The sequence below is a fragment of the Sylvia atricapilla genome, chromosome 13 (assembly GCF_009819655.1).
Source record: "Sylvia atricapilla isolate bSylAtr1 chromosome 13, bSylAtr1.pri, whole genome shotgun sequence".
In the NCBI taxonomy this organism is placed as follows: domain Eukaryota; kingdom Metazoa; phylum Chordata; class Aves; order Passeriformes; family Sylviidae; genus Sylvia; species Sylvia atricapilla.
This window is the reverse complement of record NC_089152.1, coordinates 11,746,392-11,759,130: the sequence shown is the minus strand read 5'-3', so window position 1 is coordinate 11,759,130 and position 12,739 is coordinate 11,746,392. Positions and strand designations below refer to the sequence as shown.

At 45.8% G+C, this 12,739-nt stretch overlaps 1 protein-coding gene across 1 annotated transcript in view; it reads right to left on the bottom strand.

Annotated features, from left to right (window-relative positions):
* The window catches only part of TNFAIP8L3 (TNF alpha induced protein 8 like 3), a 43,862-nt gene extending 31,971 nt beyond the window's left edge, over window positions 1–11,891 (bottom strand). The window contains exon 1 of the mRNA XM_066328435.1: window positions 11,731–11,891. Coding sequence (XP_066184532.1) covers window positions 11,731–11,782 — 52 coding nt within the window. The 5' untranslated portion in view covers window positions 11,783–11,891. The remainder of the gene's footprint in view (window positions 1–11,730) is intronic.
* Between the last annotated feature and the right edge of the window lie 848 nt (window positions 11,892–12,739).

Sequence of the window (12,739 nt, the reverse complement as noted above, 5' to 3'; positions counted from 1 at the left end):
CTTCTCTGGCTTGTTCAGGTTTATGACATTTGTTAAAAAGATTTAAAACTCAGCGTCACCTACTTACGAGTATGCACCTCCCATTGATGGTAACAGGGACTGATGATTAGTTCAGTGAAAAACATGAACCAACAGGATAAATGGCTTCCACTCTGCACAACACTGTTCTCTTTACTAGGTGTTTCTGATGTTCTGTATGTTCCTGTGAAGGAAATTGCTTTTTTGTTTGTCTTTCTGCCTCCCTGGGGATGGTGTTAACAAACCTACTGAAGTCTGTGACTTGAAAGTCTTCAGCTTTTCTTCTATATATAGCATTTCCTTACTGAAGGAAAATATATTTTGTCCACTTAACATATGTATAAAAAAGATTAGTTATATTCAGTCATATGCTGATTGTATAAGAAATGTTTTCAACTCAAAAAAAAAAAAAAAAAAAGCTAGACAAAGGCAAGTTTCAAACCAAATGAATTCAAGGAGATAGCTGTAAAACTTCCTCAGCAACAAAACTACTGTGAGCTTTATGATCTCATATGTATTTTTATCACTTTATCATGGTAAAGAAACCACACTGCTTTAAAAGCAAGCTAAGTATTTATTTAAAGATTTGTTTTCACTCTCTTTAATGGCATATGAGCAGAGTTTGTATTTTAGCCAACGATGAAGTGACTAAGCATAGGCCTTAACTGTCCCTAAAATAATCCCCATTAAGTGTAACTACTGCTTTAATGCCTATAGAAGAGAGGGAAGAAGTGAAGTATTCCAGAATTGGTTGTTTAACATAATTGCACGGATGCTATCTGAATTCCATCAGACGAGGCTACGAGGAAAAAGGAATTATAAATATAGAAAAGCCTCTTCAGTGACAAGTACATAATTATTTTTTAAACAACCCCTTGCAGTCTACATGGGTTATTTGGTATGCCTAGTCATGCTTTATTTCAGTGCTCAGCCAGAGGTGTTTCACATGCACACTTTGGCTTGTCATTGACTGCAGCAACTTCAAGGAAATTAAATTCTGTTATATGAAAATATGGAAAACATTGAATAATCTCTCCCCCACCATCACCCCAAATTCCCTTCCTACACGTCACCTGTCTCTTCAATACTACTCGGTGTTGCTAAGGCACAGCTTCCCTGGTGCAGCTGGGGAAGGTAAATACACAGAGCTCCGAACAGTGCAGGAGAAACTGTTCCTCCTCCTCCCCTCCTGGATGGATGGGCAAGTGCAGACACAGCTCTGGGCAATCTGAGAGGGATTCTGGCTGCAGAATCCTGTAGTGGGAGATTGTCCTGCTGCCCTGCAGCAGCCAGTGGGGAAGGGCAGAGCTGTGCCCTCCCTGCCTGCTGGGCAGGGCTGACCCCTGCCGTGTCCTGGCTGGTCACACATGGGACTGCTGCTCACCAAGGACAGGCCAGCTGGGCTGGACAGAGGCAGCAATCCACACAGAGATGCTGAGGTGGAAAACGGGGACCCTGTTTCTGGGAACTTTGTTCCTCTTCCTCAATGATGGAAGATGAAACCTGAGTGTCAGGGTGGCTGCTGACCCTCCAAAGGGCAAAATGGGGTCAATTTTAGTTTGATTCAGCTCAGGCTAGTCAGTAGCAGAGCAGAAGGGTGGATGTAGGCACTGTGCTAATGTTCTGGTGAGTCTGTACCTACTCAGCAATTCCTGTGCTTCAGCCCTTTCCCTGAAGCCTCCCTCAGTGCACTTCTCTGCTCTCATCCTTGCCTCATTGGCAGAAGAAAATTGAAAGGGACATTCTTGTCCCAAGTGAAGAAGAGTTCAGTTTACAGAAGCATCTTTTGCCTTCACTGCTTTTTCACAGCTGTTTAAAGATCTGTTTACTTTCTAGAGGCAATTTCTGTGAATTCGCTTCTGATATTTTTTTAAATGAAAAGTATATTGTCACTTTTTAATAAATATATATTTGTAGCCTCATTGTGGGGGAGATCTGCATGCTGTGATTCCACAAAACACTGTGCAAAATGGCAAGGCTCTGGTCTCCTTTATTCCTTGTAGTTAAGCTGTATCACTAGAAAACAGTGTCCTCCTCTGACCTCCCTTGATAAGTGACAGTCACAGACTGCTGTGTCTGGTGACAGATGGAATTGTCCCCTGGATCTGCTACTCAAGCCAAATGATTTGAACTTATGGGGTGAGGATATACTGTTTCTTCCAGGAGTTTGTTCAGGAATGCATTCTGGAAATAGCTGGGAAGGTCTTGTTATCTCTGAAGATGCTATTGTGTTCCCACTTTCTGGCAAATATTGCATCTACCTGTGTCAGTATTTCAAAATCAAATTAACTTTCCTGGTCCCACTTGCAAGCCCACTGTCCGTATTTTTCGCTTGCCAGAGGAGGAAGGTTAGTTCCTGTTTCTAGAACCTTTAATTACAATGCCAAGTCAGTACCTTACTTCCATCAATTTCCCCTTTCTTGAAATATAACCCAACAGCATTTACTCCCTTTTTTTAGTGGTAGAAATCATAAACCCAAGAGTATTTGAGAAGAAATGGGTTAAGGAAGAAGAATCAGATCAATACTGGAAGAACTGAGGCTTCAGGAGAACAGCATATTGGCTGAGAGAAGTGAGATCAGTTAAATGCTAGAAAGATGCAGAGAACAAACACAAACTGTTAGTGTAAGATATGAGGAGATAGGAAAAGAGAGAATTTTGAAGTATTCTAGAGGTTAGAAGATGGATAAAATAGCCAAAATCTGGGTACCTGCCTTCCTGCAAGGGCCTAAGCCTCTTTGGTGGCAGGGGCAGCCAAAGTGAGGGTGCAAGGAGACTTTAGACCTTCCTTGCCCTCTTCACGTGCCTTTGCTCAAAGCAGGGGGAGTTTCTGCCTGTCCTCCCTGGGTGCAGTGACACTTCCTGATGCAATGGAAACATCCATTTATACCAGCAACATAACACTGAAAGTGGCTGTGTTCTGGCTGTCCCCAGCCAGGCTTTCAAACACCCAGCACAGAGTAAAATCAAGTTCAAGAGAAAGTTGTGCAGAAGTGAACAATAGTCAGGAGCTCTAGCTCACAGTTTGTCTTCAGAACTACGGGAGATATCCTGGCCTGGAGGATGAAGGGATGCCAGCTGATTAACAGCTAAGTATTGGGACTGCTCTAAGCCCTCCAGCATCTGATTTAATCCAAACTACGAAGTTAAATCATGGAATTGTGGAAAACACTGGTATTCATCTGTCCTTGAGACAATTTGTTCTTGGCTTTCCATCAGTTCTGTATGATTTCTGTTAGGGGAAGTGCTCTACAGAGAAATGCCAGTGGTGACTGTTTTGGATGAGTGTACATGTCTGGGGGTTTTCAGTGGTTGTTTTCTGTTCTTGTGGCTTTGCATTTGGCTGTGGGGTTTTGTTTTGGGGGAGAGGAATGGACAGGACTGCAGGCAAGAGTAAACTCCCAGCTATATCTGCCCCAAGGATGCAAAGTGTTACATCCTTCCTTCTTATGCAGGATAATCTGATACTGACCTTTAAGAAGTGGTATAGAAATAGACTCTTAAAAACAAATGCAGGTAAGAGAGAAGCCAGAGAAGCCTCAGCTGAGGTCAGGCTAGATGCATACAACAGAAGCTAGTTTCTGATACAGGTGAGGTTTAATCACTGCAAAGAAACTTCCTGTCTTAATTATACAGACCCTTGGTGTTTTTAGTCCAAGAGGGTATGAAGGGGACATACTGGCACTGAACGAAGTTTGTGCAAGTGGTTTTTTACATATTCTTAGGCTTGAACTTTTAATCTCATTCTTAAACCTGTAATTACAGCCAATATTTTTCCTCACCAATTCTTTATCACTTTCTAATGAATCCAGTAGCTGTGCATCACAATGACTGCACTGATTACTTTTGTATCTAGTAGTAAACATTCTTCCTCACAGTGGAGATGATTAATAATGTATAAAAATAGTGAGGTACCAACTATAACTTGCTTTGAAGTGAACATGAAGGTCGTTCTTGTTACCTTTAGCCTACTTCCTTCTCACTTCTGGGAGTTAGAGGGAAATGATACACAAAAACACAAAGCTAAAATTAAATACAAGTAAACAAAAGCTACAGAAATTCACCTGGCATAACACTATATGGCACAGAGCTTTTGTTGAAAAAATCATCTGAAAGATGGTTATCTTAATTTAAAAAATAAAAATATCCCCAACTTTGAAAAGTCTTAGAAACTTGTATTTGTTTGATCTGCATCTGTCAGTGATTTGACCATGTAAACTATAGGCTCCAAAAGTAAATGGAAAACTATCTGGAAAGGAAACACTAACACAATAATAGTGTTAATACATTTCTTCAAAGAGAAAGAAAGAATTTAGTTTTTCCTGCAACACAAATTACTTGGATAAACAGTTAATGCCAGGAATGAGATGGTGATAAGTGAGGTATTATGCTGACTTTTACTATCAGTGTTTCAGAAGATAACCTTTCATATTAAGGCAGCACTAGTAAGAAGAGCTAAGAGAATGTCTCCATGGTGAAGTGTTTGTTTCATAGATAGATCAGGAAGATTATGCTATTTTGTGTTGTTATATCAAGAGATGTCAGCCAAAACCTGCACCTGTACAGAGGGACTGGTCAGTCTGTTCCTCTGCAGGAAGGCTGAACAGAGCCAACTGCTAAAATCTGACATAAGCCAGCATCTGTACCAAGGAGGGATCAGTGACCACTGAAAAGACATCAAAGTGACTCTTGCTCTTTCTCAGCCTTTTTTGTTAAAGATGTTTGCCTTAAAGAGCAGAAAAACTCACTGGCTACCAGCCCATGTGTGAGCTCAGCTTGGCTTCTCAAGATGATGTTTGGGGCTTGGGTAAATACAGATATAGTTATTGCAGCAAGTCTCAGCCTCACATGAATCTCCTCCAGCTGCACTTGTCAGCCCATGAAATGACCTCCCATAATGTAACTGGCAGAGAGATTTCTGCAGGCAAACAGCAAGTAACACACTTTTAATTGGGCAAGGCTCCAAAGCCAGGTCTCAGCCCAGGGAAGCTGCCCTGAGCAGGGTCCCCAGGCAGCCCAACAGCCTGGACAGCCTTGAGCAAAGGTGGCTGTGGCTTCTGATGCCACAGCAAGAGTGAAGAACCTCTGCGCCCTGCTCTGAGCCCAGGTCTCTGTAAATAAACCAGCACAGAACCTTTTGTCCATGCATTGTGCTGCCATCTGGTTACAGGCTGAATTCTTTCCCACACTCCAAATGTTTAATTCATACTGGCCACTGTCATCCTCTGCCTCAGGCCATGACATTTAGTGGGAGGCTATCTGGCACGGGCTGACACAGTGCCAGGAAGTGTATTAATAGATAAACAGTTTAGAGGATTGTGTACCACTGCTTGGGCTCACAGCCAGCTCCTGCTTAGTTTACCAGATAAAACAGTGATGTGTCTTAGAAAGTTACAGGGTTCTCCTACCTCCCTGGGAGGGCCTGTCACCCCAGCGCTGATGCTGTGGGTAGAATGCCAAAGGGTTCACAGACAAGCCAGGTCTTCAGGAAAACTCTCTCATCTATCTGGCCTACTCTTGTAATTTCTACTGAGATTTATAGCTTGATTGTTCTATTACCAGCTAAATAAGGCGACTTATTCTTCCCACCATGACTTTTTAGTCTTTGCTGTAGAGGAGATGAAAGGCTAAAGGATTTATTTCTTCAAAGGGGAGGTGTGAGTTTCTTGAGGCAGTGCACTCATTGCTTTGTACAGGTCATTTCTTAGGGCCAAAATATCACTTTAAATAGAACACAGTCTCATCCCGGACCTTTGGCAAGGCAGACAGGAATGGCCAGTAATTGCTGTGTGGCAGCAATTGCTTCATAATCCTACTTAGGAATTTAATATCCCTTGTCCATAGCCACATATCAGAGAGAGTGGAGGCTTCCTGCTCAATGACTGCTAGCAGCATCAAAATTTCAGGTGGGGGAATAGTTTGGCCATGATCTTCCACAAGCAGTTGAGTTTGGGCTTCCACCCAGTGCTTTATGAAGTTTGTATTTCCACTTCATTTTAAGAACAAAACCCTGAACAAATCGACTTGTTCAACTAAATTACTGTTTGTCCAAGGTGTAGTCAATTTGACAAAAGTGGGATTATTTATAGTCTTTACTATCTTTACAGCATGGTTAGAATTTTTTCCCTTTAAGTTTTACACTTTTTTCCCTGCTGAACAAGACTCCCTAACTGACAGCTGCTGTGCTAATGAGGCCTCTGTATGCAAATCAGCAGCCCAAGTGATTCCTGGAGGGAACACTGAAAGAAAAAATCCACCCAAGCAGGCTCTTGGCTCACATCCTTGCTCTGGCTGCTGCTGCCTGCTCATCCCAAAGCATCCCTTGCCCACTCTCCTGGCAGAGAGACCTGGACCTGTGCTTGCCTTTGCAGCATGATCCAGAAAGCCCTGTAACAGTCTGGTGCACGAGTCCCATGGCATGTTAGTTCATGTCTGTTGTCTGTCCATCTTTTTTTTCAATTAGCTTTGTTTTCCAGCAGAAAGGGAAGGGAGAGCCCTTTATTAGACAGTTGCTAGAAAGAACTTCATAAAAATTCTTTGCTTTTTAAGTATTTTTCTAGTTTTCATACCTAGAACATGTTATCTACTACTTCTGGCTTGTCTCAAGTCTAATAAGTATTATTGTTTATCTGATTTGGAGCTTCCTACGTAGAATCAAAAGAAGGCTTTGGTAAACCAGACTCCTCCTTTTTCACACGAGTATTCCTTGGGGCAAAAGATACATTTTTCAAATGGTGTGACACTGCAGAAGGTTAAACAATGCCTACTTGCACTATACATCACATAAGCATGTTACTGATGCCTCAAATAATAATTCTTAAATGTCTTCATTACATTTTCTAATTAATTTTGTATTTACAAGAATATATTAACCCTTGAATGGCATTTAACTCTGTAAAACAGTGATTAGAATATGTAACAGGCTTTAAAGATTAACATCACAAAACTACAGTCAGTTCACATAACATGAAAAACGATTTTCAGAAAGAATTACTTGCTAAGCATTGCAAATCAAATAATACGACAGCTCTAGAAAAATTATTCATTTTCACAGAGGTCATTTTACACCAGTAAATAATGTTTAAATCTGTTGAGTTTTTTACTGAGTATATATTTATTGTCCAGGGAGAAGCTCAGATAATTTATTAAATAATTTTAAATGCATTAACATTTTTTGTGCTGAGAGTTTCAGGGTAAGTTCTTGACTCTGTTGAAGATGTACTGAAGTCATGATCAGGCTCCCTCATTTTTCTTCATTTTGTTATCCCTGCCATCATACAAAGTTGTAGGCTTCACACTGTCAAATCTTACAAAAAAAAAAAAAAAAAGAAACCAAAACCCCTGTCACCAGTTTAGAGCTCTACTTGGAGTACAATCTGCCCTTTCCTAGGCCAAACATCTTTTGACTTCTGTGGAAGGAAACCCAGAGAAGGGACCGGCACCAGTTTGTTCTCCACAGTATGTTAAACTTCATGAGGATCATCTGTATTGTTTCAGAGACCATACAGGCAATTTAGCCTCTGGATATCATCTGTTACTAGTGTAGCATAACAGTTCCATTAAAACAAACATGAAAATCCATATTGTGTCTTAGTGACTTGTATAAAAGCTTACATCAGTACACATAAAAGCTACGTGGCCAAATTCCTGCCTGTTTCAGCCAGGGAACCTAGGACAAGGCACACCAAGTGAAGGTCTCACACCTTTTTTCTCCTATATGCAGAATTCCAAACCCACTGCAAAATCATTTCTGCTGGTGATGACCTGGATTTTTGTGAAATGTTACTCTGAAAGATGACATGGAGGATCATTCTTTCATGTGGCAGGATGACTGTGAAAGAGCTGAGGAAAAGGAGACCATTACTCTATTGAAAAGGGCTTTCTAAAAACCCAACCTCTCAATAGGTGGACATTAAAAACGAGAATAATGTTCTATTTTAAGATTATCTGTTCTGTTCTCAAAAGCCCTTCTGTAGGACAAGAAAAAGAATGTGACTAGTCACCTCTACAGTAAAACTAGAAATTTCACTAGCTAGTAAGCATGTAACTTTTCTTCTTTTGCACCACAATATTTAATTGTTTCAGAACCATGAAGACCTGTTTAATGTTCTTAATAGGAGTCTGTCTCATGAGTAATCTTTTTTGAAAATCAAAGCTTTTTGACCCTCTAGACACCTCAAGTGCAAAGCAGTAATAGATGGGCGTGGGAGACTTGTGGGAGCCAAGGCTGTAGAGCTGAATGTTGTTAGAGGTGTGGTGGTTTTTGCTGTTTGTTTGCTTTAAAGTACAGCTAACATCTTGCACTCCTCACATATAAGGGGCTTTTTGTTTGCACCAAAGGAATATGAAGATGCTATTGTGACAACATGTTCAGAATAAATACAGAAAAAATATTTCTGCCTCCTTTGAGACTCAAGTTTTAAGTGGGCTATTAACGCAAACGAGGCTGCTGGGATCTTGGAGCAAGATTCCAGCTGGTTCTTGGAAGCCACGTGTGCGTGGCAGATGGTGGGGGTGCACTAGGTATCCTCCTGCACACCCATGTGAGCCCAGGAGTGCCCAGGAGTGCCACTCCACGGGGACAGAACAAAAGGCTGGGAGAGTACTGCAACCCTTGAAACGGGCTATGCTTTAAACATCTGCGTTGCATCAGCACTGTGGAGCCCTGGAGATAAAGCAGGCTGCATCACACTGGGCTCAAACAATCGGACAGCCTCAGAGCCTGAGCTGTGCCAGCCCGGGGAAGTGTGAGGACTGGCAATGAGGAGAGCAAGCTGAACATTGGGGCTGCTGTCAGTTCCAGGGCAAGGTTCTAGCTGTGCTAAAACCAGTGCCCAAAATCAAACCATCGCCAGGACTTCACCCCGAATCTCCCCCCAAGGCACTGTGCCTGCCCTGTGGGTCACTGGGATCTGTGGGCTGTGCAGCTCCCCCAGCAAGGCTGCACCCCAGCCTGCAGCCCCTCCGCTGCTGTGCCTGCAGCACTGACTGACAGCCCGACTACTGAACACCCACGTACAGAGAGAGCTGCACCACACATATGGCAGAGTACAGAAAAGAGACCAAAGGAAACCTAGCGAAAAAAAAAAAAAAATATCTGTTTTTCAGAAGATGATGGGGCACGATTACAAAGAACAAGTAATTCTTTAGTGCAGAAAAAAAATACAGCTGGATAAGACAAAACATCCACGTTTTCTCTCTATTCCCATTTTATTCTACTGCATAGGCATCTGCCATGTATGGCCAAAATACCAGATTTTTCCTCCTCTTAAATAGTACGAAGAAGGAAGAGAAAAGAGAAAAGGAGACTGATGAACATCAACTCTTGGCAGCTAGCAAGTGATGACATGAAAAGCACTTACGGCAATCTCTAAGGATGGTTATTTTAAATTTATTTTAAAAAATCCTATTCAGAACAGGGGTAAATTGTTGGCAGGAGCTCTATGATATTAATTTATCTATAAACGTAATGTTTGCAATTTGCTCTTTGTGCATGGCTTGGAAGATTTGTTTGGATGAAGAATTGTAGCTGTTGGTGGTCCTTGCAAGTAAACTCAGCCTAACAGAGCTCTGTGAATATAAGGAGCTCTGTGACCTGTTGCTTGTCTTTAATTCTCTAAATCTCAAGTAAGAAAACACAAAGCAAGATATCAAGAGCAAATATCCCTCGTATTTAAAACTGAATTAGATTTAAGATTATGCTATAAAATGTTCTTCTGGGAGACTAGACAACACATTTATGACTTCCTACTGTTGTTTATCACTCATGTACTTATAGGACAGGTGAAATATTTCACAAAATCTTTTGTGCTTTTCTGCCTTTTTAGTTAGAACATTTTTTGGTGTTCAAATCTTTCTTTCTGGGGATGCAGGAGGGTTTTAGCTTGGCTGAAGTACATGTCCAAAATGTTATGTGGAAAGATTTTTCTCGAAGATCTAATAACATAACATGGCAACTTTCTACTTGGATTTATTATGATCACTGGGACTATTTCAGGCATCATTCCAACTGCACTTAACTTGCGTCTTATGCCAGTTAAATGGCTTCAGAGAAAGATGTCTGTGACTTCCACTGTGCGAAGCTGGAGGTCAAACAGTTTCCTTTCTGCACCTGGTGTCAGTGACAGCCCAGCATCTGTTACGTGCCAGCTGTACGTGTGACATCCCTGCAGATCAGTCCTCTGTGTGTGTGTGTGTGACACCCCTGCATCCCAGTCCTGTCTCTGTGTGTGTGACACCTCTGCTGCCCAGTCCTGTGTGTGACACCCCTGCATCCCAGTCCTGTCTCTGTGTGTGTGTTACACCTCTGCTGCCCAGTATTGTGTGTGTGACACCTCTGCTGCCCAGTCCTGTGTATGTGACACCCCTGCATCCCAGTCTTGTGTGTGACACCCCTGCATCCCAGTCCTGTCTCTGTGTGTGTGACACCTCTGCTGCCCAGTCCTGTGTGTGACACCCCTGCATCCCAGTCCTGTCCCTGTGTGTGTGACACCCCTGCAGCCCAGTCCTGTGTGTGTGACACCCCGTTCTGCTGCGGGCAGGGTGACACCAGCGCTGACCCAAGGGTCGGACACCCAGAGGTGCGGCCGTGAGGTGACAGCGCATCCCTGGGCCACGTGCAGTGCTGGCAGAGCGAACCTACCTCCGTGTGTTTCACACAAGTTTGTGGTCCCCGTTTTTGCCATGTGTGCAGGATGGCCTTTGACTACGGCGCATCACCCACCATTTGTTTCGCATAAGACACAAGAACGTGAAGGTTTAGAAAGGGCAGGAGAGGTTTTTATTTTTTTTTTCCTTCTGTCTCATCCAACAACTATGCGGTTGCAGCAACCAGACAGCATGGTTCCTGGTGACAAGTTAAGACTTGGAAACAAAAGCCCGGCAGCCCGGGGGCTCTGCGTGCCCGCCCCGGAGGGGGGTCTCCCGTTCTGTACGAGCGCCAGGCGCGGTGGTCCCGGAGCGACAGCGGAGGAGCCGCCACCAAACCCCCGAAAACTTTGCAGCCTCTGGGTATAAAGCATCGGCTTGCGGCAGCACCCCGACTGAAGCCGCTGTCACGCCACAGCCCCTGCGGGCAGCTCTCCCGCACCCCGGGCAGCGGCGGAGCGCGGCCGCGCCCCGAGCCCGCGGGCTCCGGCCCCGGGAGCCGCCGGAGCGGGGGCGGTGTCGGCTCTGCCCTGTGCCCTCAGCCCCGGGGCTCCCGGAGCTGCCTCAGGGCACGGGAACGGAGCCCGCAGCAGGGAAGGGGATGGGACCCCACAGCAGGGAACGGGGAGGGACCCCGCAGCCGGGCACGGGATGGGACCCCACAGCCGGGCACGGGATGGGACCCCACAGCCGGGCACAGAACGGACCCCGCAGCCGGGCACAGAACGGACCCCACAGCCGGGCACGGGAAGGGACCCCACAGCCGGGCACAGAAGGGACCCCACAGCCGGGCACGGGAAGGGACCCCGCAGCCGGGCACAGAAGGGACCCCACAGCCGGGCACGGGAAGGGACCCCGCAGCCGGGCACAGAAGGGACCCCACAGCCGGGCACGGGAAGGGACCCCGCAGCCGGGCACAGAACGGACCCCGCAGCCGGGCACAGAAGGGACCCCACAGCCGGGCACGGGAAGGGACCCCGCAGCCGGGAACAGAAGGGACCCGACCCCTTCCTCGGCGCGGTCGCCCCGGACCCGGCGCCCGTCCGGAGCGCTGCCGTCGCTTACCTGCGGGCGAGACCAGCTCGCCCTCGCTGAGCTCGGCGGAGTCCGAGTCCATGCTGCAGGCACCGGCGGGGCCGGGGGGCAGCTCGGGCCGCCGCTGGCAGGAGGAGTGCCCGGAGCCGGCGGAGCGCAGCCCGCTGCCTTCCTCCGCGCTGGCAGCCGGCGCTGGGTCGGCGCCACCACATGCGGCCACCTCGCCGAGTGCCATTGGCTGCGGGCGGAGCGGGGCCGGGCGCGCCGGGGGCGGAGGCAGCGGGGGCGCGCCGGGGGAGCGGCTCCTGCCCGCGCCCTGACACGGGCCGCGCTGCCCGGCGCGGCTCCCGGGCCAAAAACCCCGAAATGACGGTCCTGTTCGCGTCCTGTACGCTGCCATCGCATCTCCCGTCTGTCTTCTCCGTCACTCTTCTTGTGGACGTCTCCCCCGAGCTTCAGTCGCCTCGTCTCTTTCTACCGGCTCTGTCTCCTCATTGATAAGTGTCCCCAAAATTACAAGAGAGGAGGCCGATGGGGAAGTGCCGGTTTTTGTTGGGTATTAGTGCCCAGAAGGATAATGAAGGGCTAAATTCTGATGCGTCCTGATCGTATGTTTTTCTGAGGGAGACAGTGCGATATCTGTCATTGGATTGATTGCCATGTCATTAGACTGTTTTGAAGTAAAAAACAAGTTAGATTCTGTAGGCTTTGCTTCTGTCCTGCAAGCTGCTGCAGTCATGAACCATCCCTTAGTTCAGAGGTTTGAGGTTACTTGTTCAGCTCTGAGGTTAGGCAGATCTTTCCCTTTGCTTTTATTTGTTTCTAGGTTTTCTCGCTGTTATAGACCAAAGGTGACTTGAATTGTAGCACAAAAAATCTCAGGAAAGTGGTTGCAAAAAGTACTTTTCTAACTGGGACCCAAAGGCCAGCCTAAAAGGCTTTGGAGATCTAATGGATCCATAGATATGTCACATCCTAAAAGCCAGCCAGGGCCGTCAATACTCACCTGCAGCATGCTGCAATCTCCAGCCAGAGGTTT